This window comes from Hyaena hyaena, unplaced genomic scaffold (assembly GCF_003009895.1).
Source record: "Hyaena hyaena isolate Hyena2069 unplaced genomic scaffold, ASM300989v1 scaffold_344, whole genome shotgun sequence".
Classification (NCBI taxonomy): domain Eukaryota; kingdom Metazoa; phylum Chordata; class Mammalia; order Carnivora; family Hyaenidae; genus Hyaena; species Hyaena hyaena.
Genome location: NW_024080977.1, coordinates 526,311 through 550,405, shown reverse-complemented (window position 1 = coordinate 550,405; position 24,095 = coordinate 526,311). Strand labels below are relative to the sequence as shown.

At 33.6% G+C, this 24,095-nt stretch overlaps 1 protein-coding gene across 4 annotated transcripts in view; it reads left to right on the top strand.

The window, feature by feature from the left end:
• The window catches only part of IBTK (inhibitor of Bruton tyrosine kinase), a 93,052-nt gene that overhangs the window by 45,419 nt on the left and 23,538 nt on the right, over positions 1 to 24,095 (top strand). For 2 of the 4 annotated variants that reach the window (XM_039249765.1, XM_039249764.1), the window contains exons 17-25: positions 6,174 to 6,275; positions 9,043 to 9,160; positions 12,084 to 12,144; positions 12,681 to 12,802; positions 14,107 to 14,219; positions 18,247 to 18,350; positions 19,645 to 19,808; positions 21,169 to 21,261; positions 21,775 to 21,918. In XM_039249765.1, coding sequence (XP_039105696.1) covers positions 6,174 to 6,275; positions 9,043 to 9,160; positions 12,084 to 12,144; positions 12,681 to 12,802; positions 14,107 to 14,219; positions 18,247 to 18,350; positions 19,645 to 19,808; positions 21,169 to 21,261; positions 21,775 to 21,918 — 1,021 coding nt within the window. Of the gene's footprint in view, positions 1 to 6,173; positions 6,276 to 9,042; positions 9,161 to 12,083; positions 12,145 to 12,680; positions 12,803 to 14,106; positions 14,220 to 18,201; positions 18,351 to 19,644; positions 19,809 to 21,168; positions 21,262 to 21,774; positions 21,919 to 24,095 lie in introns of all 4 variants that reach the window. The other 2 variants (XM_039249763.1, XM_039249762.1) reach the window with 1 other exon arrangement.

Below are 24,095 nucleotides of genomic sequence, written 5' to 3'. Positions count from 1 at the left end.
CCCAGGTGCCCCAGAGTAGCTCTTTTATCTCCTTGGTTAAATTATTCCTAAAGTATTTTATTCTTTTTGATATAATTGTGAAAGGGATTATTTTCTTAATTACTTTTTTGGATAGTTCATTGTGCATAGAAAAGCGACTGATTTTTATGTTGCAGTTTTTACTGAATTTGTTCATTACTTTTTTTTTTTTAGAGTTTATTTATTTAGTTTGAGAGAGAGAGGCTGGGAGGGGCAGAGTTGGGGGTGGGGAGAGAATCCCAAGCAAGCTCCACACTATCAGTGCAGAGCCTGATGTGGGGCTTTGAACTCACAAACTGAGATCATGACCTGAGCTGAAACCGAGTTGAATGCTTAACCAACAGAACTACCCAGGTACCCCTATTTGTTACTTCTAATAGATTTTTGATGGCGTATTTAGGCTTCTCCAGATATAAGATCTTGTTATCTACACAGACAGTTTTACTTCTTTCTTTTCATTTTGGGTGATGTTTATTTCATTTTCTTCATTATTCTTGCTAGGAATTGCAATACTACGTTGAAAAAGAGTAGTAAGACTGGGGAGCCTTGTCTTGTTCCTGATCTTAGACAAATAGCTTTCAGATTTTTACTGTTCAGTATATTAGCTGTGGATTGGTCACAGATGGCCTTTATTATGTTGAGGTATATTCCTTCTCTACCTAATTTGTTGAGAGTTTTTATCGTGAATGGATGTTGAATTTTGTCTTCTGACTTACTGCATGTATTGCAATGATCATATATGATTTTTATATTTTTAAAGTTTATTTATTTATTTTGAGAGAGAGAACAAGAACGATGGGGGAAGGCAGAGAGTGAGGGAGATAGAAAATCCCAAGCAGGCCCTGCACTGTCAGTGCAGAGTCTGATGAGGGGCTCAAACTTAGAAATTGTGAAATCCTGACCTGAGCCGAAATCATGAGTTGGATGCTGACAAAATCAGTTTTCCCCATGATTTTTATTCTTCCTATTGTTATGGTAGTATCACATTGGTTGATTTGCATGTATTGAACCATCCTTGCACCAGGCATAAATCCCACTTGATATGGTATATGATCTTTCTAACATGCTATTGAATTTAGTTTATTAGTTTTTTATTAAGGATTTTTGCAGTTGTGTTCATTAGGGGTGTCATACTGTGATTTTCTTTTCTTGTAGTGTCCTCAACTCCTTTTTGGTATCAGGATAATCCTGGCCTCCTAAGTTGGAAAATGTTCCATCTCAAGTTTTTTTGGACAAGTTTGAAAAAGATTGGTGTTAATTTTTCTTTAAATGTTTGGTAGAGTTCACCCATGAAGCCATCTGGTCTAGAACTTTTCTTTTTTGAGAGATTTTTGATTATGGGTTCAGTCTCCTTACTCTTATTGACTATTGAGATTTTCTGTTTCCTTATGATTTAGTCTTTATGTTTCTAGGAATTCATCTCTTCTAGGTCATCCAATTTGTTAGCTTATAATTATTGATAGTAATCTCTTATGTTTTGCATTTCTTTGATATCACTTATAATATCTTCTCATTCATTTATGATTAAATTTTTGGAGGCTCAGTCTTTATTATTTTCTTCCTTCTGCTGACTTTGGGCTTTGTTTCTTTTTCTAGTTCCTTGTTATACAAAATCCTTAAGGTTCTTTTAAGATCTTTCTTTTTTGTTCAGGTATTTATCAGAAGTTAAGGTATTTATCAGAACTTCTTTTGCTGTATCTCATAAGTTTTGGTATGTTGTATTTCCATTTTCATTTGTCTCAAGATATCTTTTACTTCTTTTTGATTTCTTCTTTGACTTACTGTGTTAATTTCCACATATTTACACATTTCCATATTTTTCTTCTGTTCTAGTTTTATATCACTGTAGTTGGAGAAGATATTTGGTATCATTTCAGTTTCTTATATTGTTAAGACTTGTTTCGTTTCCTAGTAAATGATCTGCCCTGAAGGATGGTTTATATGCACGGAGAAGAATGTGAATTTTGCTATATATGTGCTAGTTTCTGTATATATGTTCTGTATATATGTGTTAGCTTCATTTGGTTGGTAGTTTCGGTCAAGTCTGATGTTTCCTTGTTGATTTTATGTCTCCATATCTATCCATATTTGAACATGAATATCCACATTGAAGTCTTATTATATTGTTGACTACTGCCTTCATTTTATATATTTTATATATTTAGGTGCTTCATTGTTGTATTGATCTCTTTATTATCGTAAAATGGCCTCTTTGTGTCTTCTCTTTCCGAATTGAAGCCTATTTTGTCTGATAGAAGTATAGCCACTCCAGCTCTCCTTTAGTTACCATTTGCACGGAATATTTTTTCCATCCTTTCACTTTCAGCCTATGTGTGTTCTTCCAGTTAAAGTGAGTCTCTCATAGGCAGCATATAGTTGGATCTTATTTCTTTTTCCATTCAGCCACTTTGTCTTCTGATTAGAGAATTTAATCCATTTACATTTAAAGTAATTATTAATAGGTAAGGATTTAATAATGCCATTTTGTCAGTTTTCTGACTGTTCTGTAGTTCCTTTGTTTCCTTTTTTTTCTCTTGTTGTTTTTGTTTGTGACTGAATGATGTTTTGGTAGTGGTATGCTTTGATTTCTTTCTCTGCATTTTTTGTGTATCTACTGTACATTTTTTCCTTTGTGGTTACATGAGGCTTACATATCTGAAACAGTATACATAAAACAGTCTATTTTTTTTTTTTTTTTTAACATTCATTTTTGAGAGACAGAGCGTGAGTGGGGCAGGGGCAGAGAGAGAGAAGGAGACACAGAATCTGAAGCAGGCTGTGAGCTGTCAGCACAGAGCCTGACACGGGGCTCGAACTTACGAACTGTGAGATCATGACCTGAGCCGAAGTCGGACACCCAACCAACTGAACCACCTAGGTGCCCCCAAAACAGTCTATTTTATTTTATTTAACATTTATTCATTTTTGAGAGAGAGATAGAGTGTGGGTGGGGGAGTGGCAGAGAGAGGGAGACATAGAATCTGAAGCAGGCTTCAGGCTCTGAGCTGTCAGCACAGAGCCCGACGCGGGGCTCGAACCCACGAACTGCGAAATCATGACCTGAGCTGATGTTGGAGGCTTAACTGACTGAGCCACCCAGGTGCCCCCGAAACAGTCTATTTTAAACTAATCACAACTTCCATTGCATACAAAAACTGTATATTTTACTTCTACCCATTCTGCCATTATTTCTGAAAATATTCTTTATGCCCTTTTCTTCTTTTCTCCTGTTACTCCTGTATGTATTTTGATATGCTGGCTGGTGTTTCATAGGTCTCTCTCTCTTTTTTTTTTTTTCCAAAAAATTTTTTTGATGTTTTTATTTATTTTTGAGTTAGAGAGAAACCATGAGTTGGGAAGGGGCAGAGAGGGAGGGAAACAGTAACTGAAGTAGGCTCTGGCTGATAGCAGAGAGCCCAATGCGGGGCTTGAACTCAAGAGTGATGAGGTCATGACCTGAACTAAAGTCAGGTGCTTAGATGACTGAGCCACCCAGGTGCCCCCATAGGTCTCATATGCTTTATTAATTTTTATTCATTGTTTTTTCTTTCTTTTCTTCAGATTGGTTATATCAGTTGACCTGTGACTTGTCTCTTCTTTGATATTCTTTATTTCAAGTGACATTATCTTAATACTTATAATTTTTTAGATATTTCTTTGTTCATGCCTAAAGTAGCTCATTTAAACAATAGTTCAGCATCTTGGTTTCCTCAGGGACAGCTTCTCTTAGTTGATTTTCTTTCCTGTGGATGGGCCATACCTAACATGTTTTTTGTATCTTTCATAATTTTTATTGAAAACTGGACATTTTATTTTTTTTTATCAATTTATGTTTGGGGAGAGCACAAGCAGGGGAGGGGCAGAGAGGGGGGGAGAGAGGATCTGAAGTGGGATCTGCTCTGACTGGATGACAGCAGCAAACCTGATGTGGGACTTGAACTCATGAACTAAAAACTAGACATTTTAAGTAATATAATATGCTAACTCTTGAAATCAGATTCTCTTCCCTCCCCAGGGTTTGTTAACAAGTTTTTGCTGTTTGTTTATTGGCTTTTCTGATCTAATTAATTCTGTAAAATCTCTGTTTGTCTTGTGTGACCACTGAAGTTTCTACTGGGTTAGCTTAGTGGTCAGCTGATAGTTAGAATTTTCCTTACATGCCTAAAACCAATAAATTCCCACCCTTTGCCACAGAGTTCTTTGTGTATGTTGGGGCATGCCTTCATTTCTCAGGCAGGCAATTTATGACTCTGCTTTAGCTCTTATTTTCTGTTTTAGCAGAGCCTCAAGTTCAGCCAGAGGTAAAAATTGAGGATCTTAAAGTTTTTCCTTGGCATATATATAGTCATCTACATGCATGTGGGCTCCTGGTTTCACAGCAGTATGTTGGAACTTTTCTTTTTATCTATCTATCTATCTATCATCTTTCTATCTATCTATCCTTCTATCTATCTATCTATTAATGTTTTATTTATTTCTGACAGAGAGAGAGAGAGAGAGAGAGAGCAGGAGAGGGTCAGGGAGAGAGGGAGATATAAAATCCAAAACAGGCTCCAGGCTCTGAGCTGGCTGTCAGCCCAGAGCCCTATGCAGGGCTTGAACCCATGACCTGAGCTGAAGTTGGACACTTAACTGACCGAGCCACCCTCCCCTAGCTTTTATTAAAAAAAAAAAAAAAAAAAATTTTTGTGCTTCTTATTTGCTCCATCTGTTATCATTGTCTCAGCTTCACCGTTAATTGCTACTGATTGTTTTTAATAAATGCCCAAGGGGAAGTGGCTATTAACATCAGTAAAGCTTTGAGTCAGGTCAAAATAAAAACAAGCCCTGCCAGACATGTCAAATAATGACACCTCTTTAATAATGTTGCTTCGTAACTCTTCTTTTGTCTTTAGTCACCGTGGTTGTTTCTTTTCACTGAGATTGTAGGGTTTTTGGTTTTTAAGACTACCATGCAGGAGGAGAGAGGAGGATTTAAATAGAAAAAGGTACAGTGCCCCATCACTCACTGTTCTTACCAAGATTCAGCCGTTTTTCTGGAGTCAGTACTCCCTAGATTATTGCAAGACTTTGGCTAATTTCTAGAATTTTGAAAAAGTTGATCTTCACAATTTTCATAGTATCTTCATTGCTTTTGTGGAGAAGAGGAGTTCTGGAAGTAGTCCTTAGTGTGATATTCATTGTGAGTTCACCTCTTCCCCCTTTGTTAAAATGTTTTTACATTTTTTCTTCTTAACCTTTTTTTTCTTCCTATTGTGGTTTTGTTTTGCTTTGGTTTTGTACTTAATGTTGTTCTGACAGTGTCTCAGGTATTGCTTAAGGCTATTATAGTACTTAGGACCAGAAAGATTATTTTAAATAAGGAATTCCTATTATTTAAAAAGAAAATGTATTTTTAGGCTGGCTTACTTGCTCATTCATTCATTCAGAATATTTATTTTGAGAGAGAGAACACAAGCAGGGGAGGGTCAGAGAGAGAGGGAGAGAGAAAGAGAGAGAGAGGGAAAGAGAGAGAGAGAGAGAGAGAGAGAGAGAGAGAGAGAACCCCAAGCAGGCTCTGCACTGTCAGCACAGAGCCCAGTGTGGGACTCAAACTCGCTAACTGGGAGATCATAACCTCAGCGGAAATCAAGAGTTGGACACTTAATCAACTAAGTCTCCCATCTCCTTTGGTTTCTTTATTTAAAACAAATATGAGCATCTAAAAGCATTATTCATCCCTCTCTCTATATATATATATTTGCTCTGAACATATATATATATATAATAAATACCTATTTAACATATACCTACATAATTTTGATGCTGAGATTTGAATTTCCCCTCTATTTATTAGATTGAGAAATGTATATCTAACAATATGAGAGATTTTAAGTAGGTCAGGCATTTTAGAATAAATGTCTTCTAGACTAAAAAGATCAATTCAGGTTACCCATTTTATGGTCCTAGTGTGAACCAGGGCATTTTGGTATGTTTCTTTACAGTTTTCCACTTAAAAGATAGAAAACTCTCACATTATTAGTATTTATCATAGGTATCATTGTGACATTTAGAAAATAGTCATTATAATTCTCTTTCTTTGCGTCTTAATGACTTGAACTTTTGTCATAGGTATGATGTTTACAAAGTAATAGCTTGGTTTGTTTTTTTTTTAGAATCTCAAAATGTGGATTTTGTTTGTAGTGTTCTTGTGGTGGCTGATCAGCTTCTCATAACTCGATTGAAAGGGATTTGTGAGGTTGTATTAACTGAGAAACGTGAGTATTTTTTAATTTGAATATTACTGTGTTTTCAGGTTGATACAGGATTATTCATTGACTTTTGATGCCATAAATTTACCATTTTACCTGTACCATTATGTTTTTTAATTATGAAAAATGTTAAAACATTTAAGCTGTTTTGTGTAACAGTAATAAGCACATCCTTTTTTCAGACATGTTAATATGTGAAAATATGTACATCTTAATTTTTTTCAAAATGTCATGAAACCTTGAATAATGAAGATGGTATGAAATTTATTTGAATTTTATTTTGAAATTTCAAACATGAGAGTTTGAAAGAATCTTTTTTAATTTTTTTAATGTTTATTTATTTTTGAGAGAGAGAGAGAGACAGTGTGAGCAGAGGAGAGGCAGAGAGAGAGGGACACAGAATCCAAAGCAGGCTCCAGGCTCTGAGTTGTCAGCACAGAGCCCAACATGGGGCTCAACCTCACAGATGTAAGATCATAACCTGAGCCGAAGTCAGACACTTAACAGACTGAGCTACCCAGGGGCCCCTGAAAGAAATTTTTTACTCTTGTCCTAGTCTTGGCTGTAAGCCTGGGTTTAGCCGTCTGTTACTATTTGCTGGAATTTTTATATAATCATCTTATTTATATATTTGATCCAAACATATCTCTTTTCTCTTAAACTCTTATTTGTCTCTGTTATTTCATTTAATAAATATTCCATTAATTCAGTTCATTGCATGGCTTTCTTTTTGAACATGCAGCCTTTGAAACCCAAAGCTATTTTTTATATTGTTTTGTTCTTTACATCCATATTCTTTGAATTGGCAGAACTGATTTATCTTAACTATGTTTATTAATCACATCTCTCCCACCTTTTTATTCTGTCTGAGCTAGTTCAGGTAACTGTTATCCATCCCTTCTGTGTAGTGTTACAGTAATCTTTTAAGTCCTCTTTCTCTCTACTTCTTGTTCTTTAATTTTTCTTTTGGAAGTAATTGTGTCTTCCTCTGTTTAGGTATTTTTAGTTGCTTACTCTAAGATAAATGTTAGATTTTCTTAGCCTGATAACAAAAGTTTGTAATTTCATCTTTGTACGTCTTCATTGTCACATTGTCATACTTTAGGAAGTATGAAGGTATTTCCATTCAGAATTTTCTAATTTGTACTTACTGATAGTTTGTCTTAGCTCTAGTGTCTGTCTTACTTTTCTTGAGCTGTGTGGAGAGTCTTTTCCTTGGTTATCAAAACAACAACAACAACCAATAGCTCTAATCTTTTAAGCTATAAAATGGAAATATATTAAAATAAAGGATGCAACACACAGTAGGAATAAAGTATACATATTGGAGGGGTGCCTGGGTGGCTCACTTGGTTAAGTGGCCAACTTGGCTCGGGTCATGATCTCATGGTTTGTGAGTTCGAGCCCCATCCCATATAGGGCTCTGTGCTGTGCTGACAGCTCAGAGCCTGGAGCCTGCATCAGATTTTGTGTCTCCCTTTCTCTCCACTCCTCCCCTGCTCATGCTCTGTGTGTCTCTCTCTCAAAAAATAAGTAAACATTAAAAAATTTTTTTAAAAAGGTATACATATTAGAGATATTTTTAGTTGTTCAATTGATTTTCCTGACATTGCTTGGATATTCTTTTTCAGTCCATGTTGTACAGTTTCCTTATGAATGAATATCTTGATCTTCCTAGAACCTAGCAAGAGAAGAGTTAACAGAAGTTTGTTCTCTTATTGGGTAGTCCTCACAGCTGACAACTCTGAAGTTTTTGTATGATCCATTTTTATTTCTGTGCAATGGGAGACTTTGGGTTCATATTAGGTTTGGTTAGGAGCAAAGCAAAGACCATTATTGACTGCAGTTATACCTTTTGACAGAGTTACAAGGAAGAAAAAAAAAAGCAAACATAGGATAAGCCAGGTGCAGAAAATAGTTATTATATTCCTCTGTTGGTTTGGACTCCTAGTAAATAAAGAATGAAGGAGTTTGGGAAGCCAAAGTTGTATGTTTGGTAGGTAGAATAGGATACTTCATATATAAAGTTACTAGGATTGTAATAAAATCCAAAATCTTTTGTACCCTATACCAGATTCTTTACTGGCCATGGATAATGATGAAGTAATATTTAAATGTGATTATTTTCCAAATATATAGTGTGTTTATGTAAATACACCCACATAAAGTCTGATGGATTATTCAATGTAAATATATTTTATAGATGATCACATCAGTTTCTCTTCATCTTTTTTTTTTAAATTACCATTAACATTACTCTTGAATTTATCTTTTATTTTTTTAAAATAGTTTATTTTTAATTTTAAATAATCTCTTTGCCCAACCTAGGGCTTGAACTCACCACACCAGGATCAAGAGTTGCAGGCTGTACTGGACTGAGCCACTCAGGCACCCCTAATTTCTCTTAATACTGAGATCTTTTTAGTTTTATAGAAAAGAGAATAACTGTCTATATAAATGAAAAGGAAAGTTGTTTATCTGTCAAGTTAAAAGTATTCTAAAATCCTGAGATAGAAGATTGTCAATTTTTAGGTGACACTGTAACACATTCTATTTTCTCTTGTTGTGCTTATTTCTCCTCATAACTAATCATTTAAAATACTTGGGCACATTGGGATGGAAAATGCATTCTATATTTGCTCTAGTATAGTTATTTTGGCAAGAATGTACTTGCAGTTTTCCTTGTTCAAACCAGACAACTTTAAAAATAAGTATATATTATTTGCTGTAGTAACATGGCTTTTGTCTCACTTTGGCTATGTTTTCTTTGTAGTTACCCTTAAGAATGCTGCTATGGTACTGGAATTTGCAGCAATGTATAATGCTGAACAATTGAAACTGTCTTGTTTACAGTTTATAGGACTGAATATGGCCGCTTTACTTGAAGCAAGGTAGGTTGGGTGCATACATTATATGACTGTTGAAAAAGCAATTATTTATACATAATAGCAGTCATGTTAGTAATTTAAAAGAACAGAGATAAATTACAGTTTTGTAGAAAATAATGTAAGGAGATTCAATCATTTCATCAGTATTTGAATGCTTGCTTGATATATGCCAGCCACTGCTAAGCTACAACAGTGAACAAAATAGATAAAATCCTTGCCCTCAATGGAAAGCTTACATTCTTGTTGGAAATTTGTGGGAGGAAAAATAGCAAGTATATTTTTTTATATCTATGCATATCTCCACTTATATAGACTGATTTAAAACTATATAATTATTACCTTCGCTTTTGAAAACTATAGTACTAATTAAGGCAGTGTAGAGTTACTTCACATGAAAGTATGTGAAAAATTTGTTACTGGCTGATTTCCTTTTCTTTTTGTATTTTTCTCTTTGAATATTTCTTACATATTGTTCTTTAGTCAAACTTAGGCTGTAGTAGATGGCCTGAAAAATTTAGTTGGTTTAGTTTGTTGCAAGCTGGTATGAATACTAAAATCTTTATTTTGAAATCAGTGAGTAATGAAATGATTCTTTGAAAAATAACCATTTTACATAAAATAATTGGCTACATCTATATATCCTGTTTTGTAAGCTAGTATTTCATATTATTGATGTTTACTTGGATGGAAAAAATTTGATAAATGCTAAAAATTTAGGAGTCATAGACATTTTAGATTAGAGGGATTTTGGAAATTTTTATCCCAAAAGATGTTTTCACCTGTTTTAGCAGTGGAATTATTTGGTGAGATAAATATGCAGATTTAATTTTTAATACAAGGTCTAATTTTCATTACTGTAACAAGGTTGGTGGTGAGAAAATAAGTGTTTTGGTGAACATAGAAGTTTTAGATTAGAGTTCCACGTGTCAGTTTGCACTTTTGAAGCTTCTGTATCATTTACTTCTGTATTTTGTTTTAGTTATAATAATGATAACTAATACTAAGTGCCAGGCAGCATTCTAAAAGTGTTACATAGATCTCACTTGTTTTTCATGAAAACCCTATGATGTAGATTCTGTTTATATCCTCATGTTACAGATGAGAAAACTCAGGAATGCTTTTTCCCCCCCAAAGAATCAAAATCTTGATCCACATAGTTTATTATACATGGTAATAGTTTTTGATATCTCAGCTTTCAAAGTCAGAATGGTCTTTAATGAAACTAACTCTAAAATCTGAGTACAATAAAAGTGCTCTACTTTCTAGAGGTAAATCACTAATAGATTCTTAATAATTGTTATGTAGGATTCAATTCAGAGGAAATTCTTTTGGCAATATAATGCTTTGTTATTTTGTGGAAATGCTCTTCAAATGAATATTAATGTTACGGGATATTAGTGTGATTTTAAAATGCCTCTCGTATCTTGGTATCAGAATCTGGCTAGGATTTCACAATAAATTTCTTAGCTGACCTCACAATAATTTTAAAGCAATTTTTTTTTTACTTTGCCAAATTAAGCTCATTCATTTGTCAGATAAGAATCAACCAAAATGCAAAACAAGCATTAAATCTATATAAAATTTAATATTGGAAAATGCTGTGTCTCATTAGCATCCTTCAGTTGTTACATTGTGACAAGTATCAGGTGAACCATTAAGAATGGTGTGGTGTCTCTATATTAAACAATAGACATGCATAAGTTGCCTGAAAACAAAGATTTGTACAGATTTAACCATTACTAATCAAATATTTATTTTCTGGGAGTATAAATAAATATGTAGAAAGATATTAAAAAAGGAAAGCTGCACCAAAATTGATATTGCATCACAGGTTAATTATCCTCAAAATGTTAAAAACTATTATGGTACAGATTTAAATATGCAAATTGTTTTGCATTCATAAAAAATGGTTTAAAATGTATCTTAGAATGTAAATTTTAGGTTTTAATGATGCCTTGAAAGTATCTCTTTGGAACTTGAGATGAAGTCTACTTTGAATACAACTGATCTAGTCCAAACATTTTATACATGATGAACATACTAAAGTCCAGAGAGGTAAAGTTAGTTGCTCAAAGTCATTCAGGTAATTGGTAGCAGGGATAGCTGTAGATAGAATTCAGGTGTCATGATAAGCCATTGTTCTATCACTACACTACTCTAGAAACTAAAGGTTATAGATGTGGAAAATGAATACAGGTGGTCCCTGACTTACCATGGTTTGAGTTAGGATTTTCCATCTTTAGAGTGGTGTGAAAGTGATAGACACTCAGTAGAAACTGTACTTTGAATTTTGATCTTTTCCCCATGCTAGTGAAAAGTATAAGTAATATGATACTCTCTGGTGATGCTGGGCACTGGCAGTGAGCCACAGCTCCCAGTGACACACAAGGTTTATAAGGGTATAAATAACTGACATACTTATTTTTTATTTTCAGTATAGTAATTAATAAATTACATGAGATAGTCAACACTTTATTTTAAAATAGGCTTTGTATTAGATGATTTTGCCCAATCTAGGCTAATGTAAGTTCTCTGACCATGTTTAAGGTAGTTTAGGCTAAGCTGTTCAGTAAATAGGTGTATTAAGTGTATTTTTGACTTAAGAGATTTTCAACTTATGATAGCTATATTGGGATGTGGAGAAAGAACTATAGTTGCAATTTTGCTATGATACAAGTGATAGAAAAACATTTTCTAAGGTTTTGATTTTACTGAAGATATTTGTTTATATATCTCCCTGTTTATTTGAAATATATAACTATACATACTTCCAAAAAGAATTTGTAGCATATTGATGGCATATTGATGATTTGAAAAATAACTGTTACTTATTTAGCATTGTAAAATGTCTCAACAGATTTGAAAAACTTATTAGGCATTAATTTACATAAGTCTGAAGACAGAATTTTGTATCTTATTTTTTTAGGTCTCTTGATGTTTTAAGTGATGGTGTTCTGAAGGATCTTTCTGTGTTTTATAGAAAAATGGTAAGCTTTATGTTTTTTCAATAATATCAAACTAAAGTAGTGTATTAGGTCATACTTCTCACTGAAATAATTTCCTAATGAATTCTAATACATTAGGATATTTCAAAAAGGACGAATTTTTTTTACAGATCCCATAGATTAGTATAATAATAATTGAAAGTAATGATAAAATCAATATCTATTTTAATTCCTGTATAAATGAAAATTATTGAAGGCTTTTCAAGTCTTTCATTACTTGTTAATTTACTAAAGATCAGGACAGTGCAAAAACATGAACTCATATGATCCCTAATAAATGGATTAATTTGTATTTAATAATAAGGTGGGGTTCTTTTGAAAAGTGTTTTTGACAGTTTTTTGGAATCTGTTTAATGTATCTAATCAGTTTTCCCTTTGTTGTAAACTTAGGAAGTCATTAGGCATTTTAGACTTTTCCTTGTTAATGCCACCACATATCAAAACAAGTGGGATATTATACCTATTTTAAAAAAATTCTTTACATATTTTATATTTAAAAAGTGACTTTTTAAAAACAGATTCCAGCAATGGATAGAAGAGTCATTACACCATATCAGGATGGACCAGATATTAGCTATTTGGAAGTAGAAGATGGAGATATCTTTTTAAAAGAAGAAATAAATATGGAACAAAATTATTCGTAAGCTCTGTTTCTCTTTTTTTCTTTTCCTTTTCTTCCCTCCTCTTCTTCTGCTCACCTCCCCAATCTTCGACACTATTAACATGTTTATACTGAAAGAGAAAAACTGGAGAATCCTGACATAGGAAGTATGTATTTATATTTATGTTTACTTTTAGTCTTGTTATAAGAAAAATGCATAATTATTTGCAGATGTAACAAAATTAACTATAAATATAAAAGGAATAGAACCTTTAAGTTAGATTGAATAAGTGCATTTATCTTAGCTACGTTCCCAAACCCTGCTGAAATTACAATAAAGAAATAAAAAAGGCATATTGTACTAGAGCAGAGAGAACAGGAAAGGAGAAACAGCAGTTAGGAGGTGTTGCCAGTTTTGGAAGTTGGAAAGTGGTTGCTGAGCAGTAATGGCTTAGAAAAAAATCCCTAAAACAGAATTCCAGAAAGTCTTAAGAATTAGAGGTGTAGCAGGTTTATGAAGACCAGGGTGAGTGGTTATATTTGTAAAAGATAATTTTTTTAGCTTCTTTCAAAGAGCTTTGACCTTTTTCTGAACCCAGTTCAACCAAGTGATTGTTCTTCCTCCGTCTTGGCTGAAAGAGTTCCCCTCTGGAGAGATTGAACCAAGGAAGAGTGTATCAGCCATTATGGATTTTTTCTCTATAGAGAACCTAACTGGTTCAAGAGATATGACCTATGGTGACTGACATTTGGGAATCCTCTAACAAAATATCCCAGGTTCTACATAATCTCCCTATAGTGTGGCCAGCCATATGACAAGCCCCGTTTAGGACTTCCAAACTGTGTCTTAGGCTCACTTATCAACTGGTTACAGAATTACTTTCCTTTTACTTAGTAAATGACTTGTTAAAATCTTTGGGCATTCAAGTCATTTATTATATATATAAAAGTAACTGCGTAGCTCACTGAGAAACTGCTGTTGGGTTCCAGACTTTTTTTTAAACCCCTTTTCTAGTGTTTGTTAGCATTTGGGTTACTTGAAGTTTATGATACCTGATTATTTTACTTTTCAAAATATTTTCCTATATACTATCTTTTTTCTAACTTTCACAGAAATAGTAGAGTTAGAACTAGTAAGAGTACACATTGAGGTTCAGTAAAACTGAGTAATTTGCTCTGAGCAACATAGATAAATGCAACTAGAGTATGCCTATTTTTTGTGTTCTGTTTGACTGAAATGCTGTATATATGTGTATATTCTCTTGCTCAAAATGCATAGTTCTTTTGCTGTTAATCTCTAACTTATTTCTAAAACATGAATTCTATATTTGCTTTTTTCCTAGGGAAAGTATGTTCAAGAAGGCAAAAACAAGAGCAAAAAAGAAGACACGCAAGCGTTCGGATAGTTCTGGAGGCTATAACCTTTCAGATGTTATTCAGAGTCCTCCATCTACAGGTTAGTGAGAGTATCTTAGGATATATTTTCTGATCTAATCTCGCATGTATCTATTATGTAATTAATTTAATATGTATTAAATACTATCGTATGCCATGTCAGTCCCACTAAAAAAAAATAGTCTTAGGGAGGTTATGGAAAATGATAGTATATTGTAATAAATATTCTGATTGAAGTTTGCTTTGGGGGCACAAAACAAAAGCTTCTTGAGGAAAATGACACATGAGTTGGATCTTAAAGAATGAAGAGAAATTGGCCAAGAAAAGGAGGCAGGCTGATAGACATACGCAGCAAAGGGGACAATATACTCCCAAGACTAGAGGCACTGGAAGTAACTGCACATTTCTTGTGCCTTTGGATCAGCATGCTTCAGCCATATAGGGCATGTGCATATAAGTGGTAGTTGGCAATGGTCAGATTTTGGAGCAATTTTATGCTAAACTAAGGAATTTGAATGTTATTCTGAAGGCTATGAGCAGTTGATGGATTTTTAAGGCATGTAATGTGAGTGGATAAAATTTATGTTTTATTTATCCAGTGGCAGAGAGGGTTGGAGATGGGCAAAACAGGACAGAGACATTATCATCACATGGATTCATTGCATTTATATCAGTACTCCAAGTAAGATGCCATTTATGTGCATTAGAAGGTTATAATTCAATAATAGAATACAACACATTTTATATCTATGCATTATGTGAGCTGTTTAAAAGTAAAGGTTATGTAGTTTTTCTAAAATAGTTTTCCCCAGTTTGGTTTGAAAATCTTTTACTGAAGAGATCAAAGAAGAATGAAAATCTGTGTACCTTTCTTCTAGATTTATTGTTAACCTGTTACTACATTTGCTTTCTTTTCTAGACTTTCTGTTACATGCTTACTTCCCTCATCCTCCAAACAGTCTATCATTTTTTACAGATCCACTTGGAAGTTGTAGGCATGGCATTTTAATATGAATTAATATGAATCTCCTAAGAATAAGGATATTCTTCTACACAACCATAATATCATTATCACATTGAAGACCGTTAACATCAATTCACGAATATTATCTAGTATTAGGTCTCTGTTCACATTCCCAGTTGTCCAGGAATGTATTTATAGCCTTTTTTGTGTTTTAACCTTAAAAAAGACCTAGTATCCTATGAAGGTAGACATTGCCTTTGCTTATTAATGTCTCTTTAGTCTCTTTTAACTAGAGCAGCACCTCTCACACCTTTTTGTTTTGCTTTCAAAAGTTCAGGCCAGTGGTATAGACTGTCTCACATTCTAGATTCATCTGATTAGATTTAGATCTAAACTATCTAAATTGTAATAGTTTCTTTAGACGAAAATATGGAAGTGTGACCATAAAATAATGAGACTACAATATGGCTTTAAAAAATGGTATGTGTGTCTATAGCAGTAAGACATAAACAGATATAACTTCTATCAGCAGTATTTTCTTAGCTTGAGGAGGTAACTTTGAAATATACTAGTACACATTGTGTCCCTGTGGGAGAAAAAAGAAAAGCTGTCATTCAGGGCAAAGAAAGAATGTCTTTTTATGTTTAACATCATCTACAAATGAGGTCCTTGATGTGTTTGATAATATTCAAAGGAAAAAACAGTGTCAAGAACAGTTGTTTTAGATAACACAGAAAGATATAAAAAAGACAGTATACCTGGATTGATTGATGAAGCATTGAAGCTAGGTCTTTCATGTTTACTACATCTTCTGATTCCTATTTAGGACCTTTTAATATGTAAAATTCTGTGATTTTGTGTTCTCCATGTTACACGAATTACTCTAGTCCATAGAAGGACACATGGGTGGATTGATGGAAAGATGAATAAATGGATGGGCAGGAAGTTATGAAACTAGTTATTTTCCAGTTGCCCAAAAGACTTAAGGAAAAAGCAGACATTTGGTTTATTTTAAATAATGGTATTATCAGCACATGTGTTAGAATCTTTGCATTTCATAGATGGAAGAGATACTAGTAATGAACTAGATTTTTGTCGCTTCTTCAAAAAAATTTTTTTCAATGTTTTACTTATTTCTGAGAGAGAGACAGCGTGAAACAGGGGAGGGTCAGAGAGAGGAGACACAGAATCTGAAACAGGCTCCAGGCTCTGAGCTGGCTGTCAGCACAGAGCCTGACGTGGGGCTCGAACCCACAAACCACAAGATCATGACCTGAGCTGAAGTCGGACACTTAACTGACTGAGCCACCCAGGTGCCCCTTAAAACTGAGTAAACAAGTACAGAAAACTTCAGTGATAAGAGGTAGTGACAGAAATAAAATTTATTTTTTCGATTCCAGTTCTTATTCTTTCTGCTCTACTACTCTTTCTGTGGCCAAAGCAGATAATGATTGAAAGGTCAGATTTAATTGGGACCAAAAATACATGTTCTGGAAGTAAACTTAGTTGTGTGATCCTTTATGTTAGATGACAGTCTGGAAATGTTTATACTAAAAAATAATTCTTGGCCACTTTATTTTTATTTATTTATTTGTTGGCCACTTTAAATGTCCTCTTTATTCATTAGATTTATTTCTAATTGACTTTTGGGAGCATTCGGGCATTAAATATACTCTTAAAAATGTGTCGCTCTTAAAAATATTTAAAAGATGAGGGGAGTGCTGAATGTTATTTTCAAACTATTTGAGCAGTGACAGCAACAACAAAAGAGGCATATATCTTATTAAAGTGATTTACTTTAAAGAAAACACACTTATTTGAATATAGAAGTGATGGTATGTTTTTTAATTAGTTTTTTCCTTTTTAAAAATTTAAATCCAAGTTAGTTAACATATACTTTAATAATGACTTCAGGAATAGAATTTAGTGATTCATCACTTACGTATAACACCCAGTGCTCATCCCAACAAGTGCCCTCCTTAATGCCCATCACCATTTAGTCCATGCCCCCACCTAACACCCCACCAGCAACCCTCTATTTGTTCTCTGTATTTGAGAGTCTCTTATGGTTTGTCTCCCCTTCCGTTTTTATGTTATTTTTGCTTTCCTTCCCCTGTGTTCATCTTTTTTGTGAGTGGAGTCATATGATATATTTGTCTTTCTCTGACTTATTTTGCTTAGCATAATATACTCTAGTTCTATCCATGTTGTTGCAAATGTGTTTTATTTATTTTTAAGTCAGTTGTAAAATTTTTAGTTACAGCTCATGTAATGTGGTTTTTTGCTACCTCATTTAGATTCTACTAAATTTGAAATATGTGAAAGTAAATACATGAACTTAAGCAAAAGTTTGTTTTCTCTGTTTATATTTGAAATGACTTTGATGTACTAATGAATCTGGATACCATATATGGCAGGGAAACAGGTATTTAGCTTGCCTAGGAGAAGAAATGGTATGTACATTTCATAACAGCCTTTTGCTTTAGGCAATAGGCTAATTTAAACAGCTCTCAATCCACAGATTTCACCTTTCTCCTGCCCCCCACCCCCCCCACCCCCGAAGTAAAAACCCTCAAACAGGCCACAGTTGGCTTCAGCATAACTTGTGCTACTGGGCCAGTCTGTTGACTAGATGAGAGGTAGAAAGGCTACATTGTCCTCCCACACAGAATAAGGCCAGTCCCCCTCTGTGTGGGTGCAGAGAATGTGATACAGAGAGACGTATGAGAAAAGGGAGGGTCTGAATTTTATTAATTTTGTCTTTTTTTTAATGGGGAAAAAGAAGTTCTGAATCACTTCTCAAAGCAGATCCCAAAGAAGTGTCTTCCTTACCTTTATTGTATAATTACTATGTAATTGAATGGATAAAACTGTTGTTATTAAAATCTCCCTGTTTCAGTTTTTTACTTTAACTGATTTTTTCTTCAGTTAGCTTGAATTGTCAAATTTGATACAGTGGATATAATTTAAATGTTATTAAATTTGGATAAATGGAAGCTTTTAGCTCTGTTTATTTCACTGAATGTAATACACACATGTTTAATGTATTTTAAATAATTTTAAAAATTTTACCTTTTAGGATTATTAAAATCTGGTAAGACCCATTCTGTGGAATCTCTTCCAGAACTGCTGACCTCAGATTCTGAAGGAAGCTATGCAGGAGTGGGGAGTCCTAGAGACTTACAGTCCCCTGATTTCACAGCAGGATTTCAGTCAGATAAAATTGAGGTTTGTTTTTATTTATTAATGTACTATTTTCTTAACTTCAAATTTTAGATCTTCATACAGTTTATCTTTAGTTTTTTATTATTTTTTGGTCTGACTTTAAAATAGTCTCCTGGCTGGTTTATAAAAAATATACATATAATTAACATATGTAGTCGTGTTCTCAAATTTGTGTTATGTTTCTAGTTTTAAATATTTTAATGGCAGTTTCAGCCCTTTATGACATTATATTTCTAATCCTCTTTCTGCAAAGTAAAATATAATGTTGGTACAAAAAACAGTAAAGACATATAGAAAAATATAATTATAGCTAAATTACTTGAAATTTATTTTGTGAAATGTCAGTTAACAATAACTAAGAACTGTCGAAGGAAAATGATTTTCAGAGGAAGCCTAACTTCAGATTCTGTGTTCTCTCCTCTATCATGTTAACAGGAGCAGTACAGTCTGGAATGGAGTTCTCCTAGTCCAGCACAATTTAAATTAAGCTGCAGAATTTCTAGGCCGGTTGAACTCTGGAGAGCCCATTTTTTAGACATCTCTTAACATTTTATTCCATAATTGTTAATATACAGGAAAGGATCATTTTTCTCTAATCCCTAGTCCTCCACAAAACTATTAGAACTTTGAGAAATTCATGAGACAATGGAAAATTTACCTGTTCTCCTTAGTCTTCTAGACCTCAAGAATTGATTGATTTTTTTAATGTAGGCTAAGGGTTTCGGGGCAATTCATATTAACACCACGGTTGGTGTAGAAGACAGTTGAGGTTTAAAAGGAAAATTAAAGTTATGCTATGAATGTTTGGCAATAAAATCTGTCCTAGCAATGGAAATAACCATTTTAATAAATTTCTTGACCTATTATAATGGCAGTTGTCTTAAGGTTCCTTTTCAGCTGTCAGTATTATTTAACTTTAATTTTATTCAGAATGAATTGTATGACATTAATATGAAACAAAATGAAAGTTTGGTATAAAGTCATGGACATTAATTTTAAAGTTACTGCTTCATATCTTATTTCAACAACTTTTATTAACATTTTTGTTTAAAACTCATATTAATAGGAATTTAATGTGCAAACTTATTTCCCTAAAAATTATTCCCAAAGCTCATGTTAATTGGGTTATAGTCACTTTGAAGTTTTGAGAATTGGTTAAGACACTAAACTAGAAGAATGCTAGATGATTATTGTTATAAGATGTTTTGCCTTAATATAATTTAACCAATATTAAGTACCAACTATGCTAGGTATCTGCTATTATTCATTTTTTAATATATATTTTTTTCACCTCCAGGGGAAAATTAAACCATATGTTAATGGTACACCTCCTGCATATTCTAGGGAAGATTTGAAACCATGGGAAAAATCACCAATACTTAACATATCTGCTCCACAGACCATTCCCAGTAACAGAATTGATACTACAAGCTCTTCCAGTTGGGTTGCTGGCTCATTCGGGTAGGATTTTCATTCTGTCCTGTACCTGTTAGTTGGAGAAACATTATGTTTAGTCAAATGGAAATTTTTAATGAAGAACATTTGAAAAGTATTAATGTAAATTTCTAATACACAGAAAATTACCTAGATGCATACAAATTACTAGCTAGCTAAAATAGGCACTTTTTTCCCCCAGACGGAATTTAGTTCCCTTTGTAGTATCATTTGTGAATACCAGTAGATATTATATAACCCACAGATATCTATATCCAAATATATAGTGACTTAATAAGCTATTTTTTAGATAGTATATATTAAAACTCCCATTCAGGAAGACCATTTTGTCATTTGTAGGTTTACTCTTTTATTCTTTTTTAAGCACATTATGGAGTATATAAATTCTAAAAAAATACATTGTTCACAGTTAATTTTCAGAGCACATTCATTTAATGTTACACTGTGCTTTTAACTTGCCTATATTGCATCCATAGTTTTCTTTTGTTTAGAAAAGTCAATTTTTTAAATTGCAGGAGTTGATATAATTAGAATGCACTCTTTCAGAGTGCTTATTGAGGTATGCTCCATATTTATACACCTACTATGGTTTTTAATAGGCTAAAACTGTTAATTGACTTAACAATTATATTTACATAATTATTTTGAAATATGCTATATTTTGCAAAGTTGGAAGACCAGATTATGATGTGCCAGTTTATGTTGTTTCATAATCTAAAAGTAGTTTAGAAATCAGTCTGGGTTTTTTTTTGCCTTTTAAGTAAACATATTTGTGGGAACCCCAAGAAGCATCTTATAATCACTACACTATTTTTTTAAGTGTGTTTTAAGAATAATTGGCTTGGTGTAAAGTCAGTAATATAGATCGGCTATTTCTAAAGATGGTAGAATTTTTTTCTCATTATAGTACAACTCCTTCTGGTGGGTATCTAATATTATTGAGCATCCACAAATTTTACTTATAAATTTTTGTCATTGTTAACATTAAATAGTAGTAAGAATTTTGTTAAAAATAGAAAGAATATAATTTTCAAGTTCTATTCATCTTAAAGGTTAATAATCTAAACAGAACTTCAATTTCTTTTAAGTTAGATGAGAATCGTTATGTTGCTTTTTTTTTTTCTTTAAGAGTGTCAGTTATATGTTATGACTTTGGATGCATTTTAGTTGTTATTTATATATATATATATATATATAAGTAGCTTTCGTTCAAAGTATCCGTTTTGAAGTTGGCCACAGCTGACAAAATAAACCTAAATTATCCTCTCTTGTTAAACTTTCATATAACTTACATTTTCAGTGAAGTTTGGGTCTTGTACTTTATGGATAAATAACTGTTGGAAAGTAACTTTTCTATGTATTTTAGTCCTGTCAGTCCTCCTGTTGTGGATCTCCGAACCATCATGCAAATTGAAGAAAGTAGACAAAAATGTGGAGCTACACCAAAGACAAATTTGGGGTTGGTTAAAAACTCACAAAAAAGGAAAGACCATGTTGTCTTACAGTTCTGTCCTAAAGAATTGGAAAGGCTTACTAGACCCTGTTTTTCTTCATTTGATGTTAAACTCAATTAGGAAGACCTGTTGGACTTTTTTTGTTTTTCTGCATTTGATGTTGAACTAAATTATAAACTCTTTTCTAGGTTTGTAGCCTTCCTACATGTCGTAAATATATGCCAAGTATTGAGTTGGATCGGTAGTCCCAACTCATGTCGAATATGGTATTCTCAGAAATTTGTCTCTAAAATATGATTTGTGGACTATTTCTGATGCAAGTGTGATGTAAATGTATTAGTAAAGCTTTTTAGTAACTATTATTTGATCATCAATAATATAAGCTGATACTGTAATTCTTGAATCTTACGGCCATTTTGATCCAATAATAGTAAAATCACTTCAAATAAACAGAAAACAGTATAATTAGCTATAAACTCCATTAAACAGAAATTAATGCTAATTCATTTAATTTCTAGCAAAATAATTTCTCATGGAGTTAAACTTTCTCAGAAGCAACGAAAAATGATTGCAATGACTACCAAAGAAAATAATTCAGGAACAAGTAGCATGGAAACAGCTTTAACTGCTCCTTCAAAAACTCCGAAACCAGCGAATGCATGGTAAGCTTTAAGTTTTATTCAAATAAGCATAGATCTGTGTTAGCTTTTAAGGTAGTTCTTGGCTTCTGGGTTCCCCTCCTACCAAGTATTTCACTCCTCTCTGCTTTTAAGTTAAAAATTAGACCTTGAGACATAATTTTTTTGTTTTGACATGTTCACTGTAATTTGTTTGTTTTCTTTCTTTCTAGTATAGTTTTCAAAATGTTTTGTGTAGATACAGTTTCTTCTTGGTATTCTGATTAGTGTGTATTGCTAAAGTAATTTAAGGAAGGAGGTTTAAATTTTTTTCATTTGTTATACGAAACAATATATATCATAGAAAAATTAGATAAATGCAGTTTTTTACCACTTTAATTTCTTTGTACATGTCATGAATATCTTTACAGTGTTATAATCTTGATTTTCACTGTAATTTATTTATTTATTTAAGTTTTTGTTTATTTATTTTGAGAGAGAGAGGGGAGAGAGAATCCTGAGCAGGCTCCATGCTGTCAGCAAGAGCCCAATGCGGGGCTTGATCTCACAAACAGATTAACCTGAGCAGAAATCAAGATTCAGAATCAGACATTTAACCTACTGAGCCACCCAGGCACCCCTCATTGTCACCTTTATAAGCAGGAGTATTTACTTGCTATTATATAAGTTTTCTCCATTTTACCTGCACTTTGGAGATTAATAAGAATAATCTCCAAAGAGGTCAGATATCAGTTTTGAGATATATAAAATAGGTTGTACTTCCTGCACCCCTTCCACCCTCCCTTTTCTTTGTCGCTTATAATAACTAAAAAGCAGTTTTAGAGGGAAAAAAAGTATATGGATAGCATGAAGGGCAAAAAAAAGACATCCACTGAACTGTTCTTTTTTTTCATAAGGATTGAAGAGGGTCTTGGAGGCTATCCTTTGTTGGAGGGAATCCTTTCAGTGCTTCTAATGCCACATTTTCCTATTTGTAAGAGACTAGTTTTCCCAATTATTTCAGAGAGAGTAGCAACTCATTTGGAGTGCCACCAGAGGACTCAAATCAGTGTCTCTCAGAGCCACTAATAGATCTAAAGCATGATCACAGGAAAGAAAGTAAAGGAAGATGTGGGAAAACCCAAGTAAAAAAGAAATGAGAGTAAAACTTCAGAGAATTTGTGTATACCTTCTGTATATGAGACTCTGGTAGGCTGATTTGGTCACCCTCTGTAGGGTCTGTGGGATAGCTGTTAGAACACTAAGTTCTTTTCCCTAAAGAAGAGTATGGAAGGCCTCCTGGGTGGCTCAGTTGCTTAAGTGTCTGACTTCAGCTCAGGTCATGAGCTCATGGCTTGTGAGTTCGAGCCCCATGTCAGGCTCTGTGCTGACAGCTCAGAGCCTGGAGCCTGCTTTGGATTCTTTGTCTCTCCCTCTCTTTCTGTCCCTTCCCCACTTGTTCTTTTTCTCCCTTGCTCCCTCTCTCTCTCAAAAAGTAAATAAATATTAAGAAGAGTATGGAAAAGACACAACGAAAGTTCTTGTATTAGCTCTTAAGATACTAAATATGTTGTAATTTGAGAGAATTAACTAAGCACATGAGGAAGCTTTGGGGTTAGTAATATAGTTGTAACCATGCCATTAATCAGTTTTATTCTTTAAAAACAAAAAGTAGGGGAGGATCCAAGGAAGATGGCATATTAGGAGGACCATAAGCTTGCTTTGTCCCATAATACAACAGATAACACACACATCATTTTAAATAACCCAGAAAATGATCCATACTACCAGGAACAATCTACAGATTCAGTGCTGTCCCTAGCAAAATAACAAGGGCATTTTTCATAGGACTAGAACAAATAATACTAAAATTTGTATGAAATCACAAAATAATCTGAAGAGCCCAAGTAATCTTAAGAACAAAGCTGAGGTATCACACTCCCATATTTCAAACTATTACAAAGGTATAATAATCAAAACAGGTATGGTACTGGCACAAAAACAGATATAGATCAATGGAGCAGAATACAGAGTCCATAAATAAACCCATGCTTATATGGTCAGTTAATCTTTGGCAAAGGAGGCAAGAACATATCATGGGGGGTTGGGGCGCCTGGGTGGCTTAGTCGGTTAAGCGTCCGACTTTCGCTTGGGTCATGATCTCGCGGTTCGTGGGTTCGAGCCCCGCGTCAGGCTCTGTGCTGACTGCCAGCTCAGAGCCT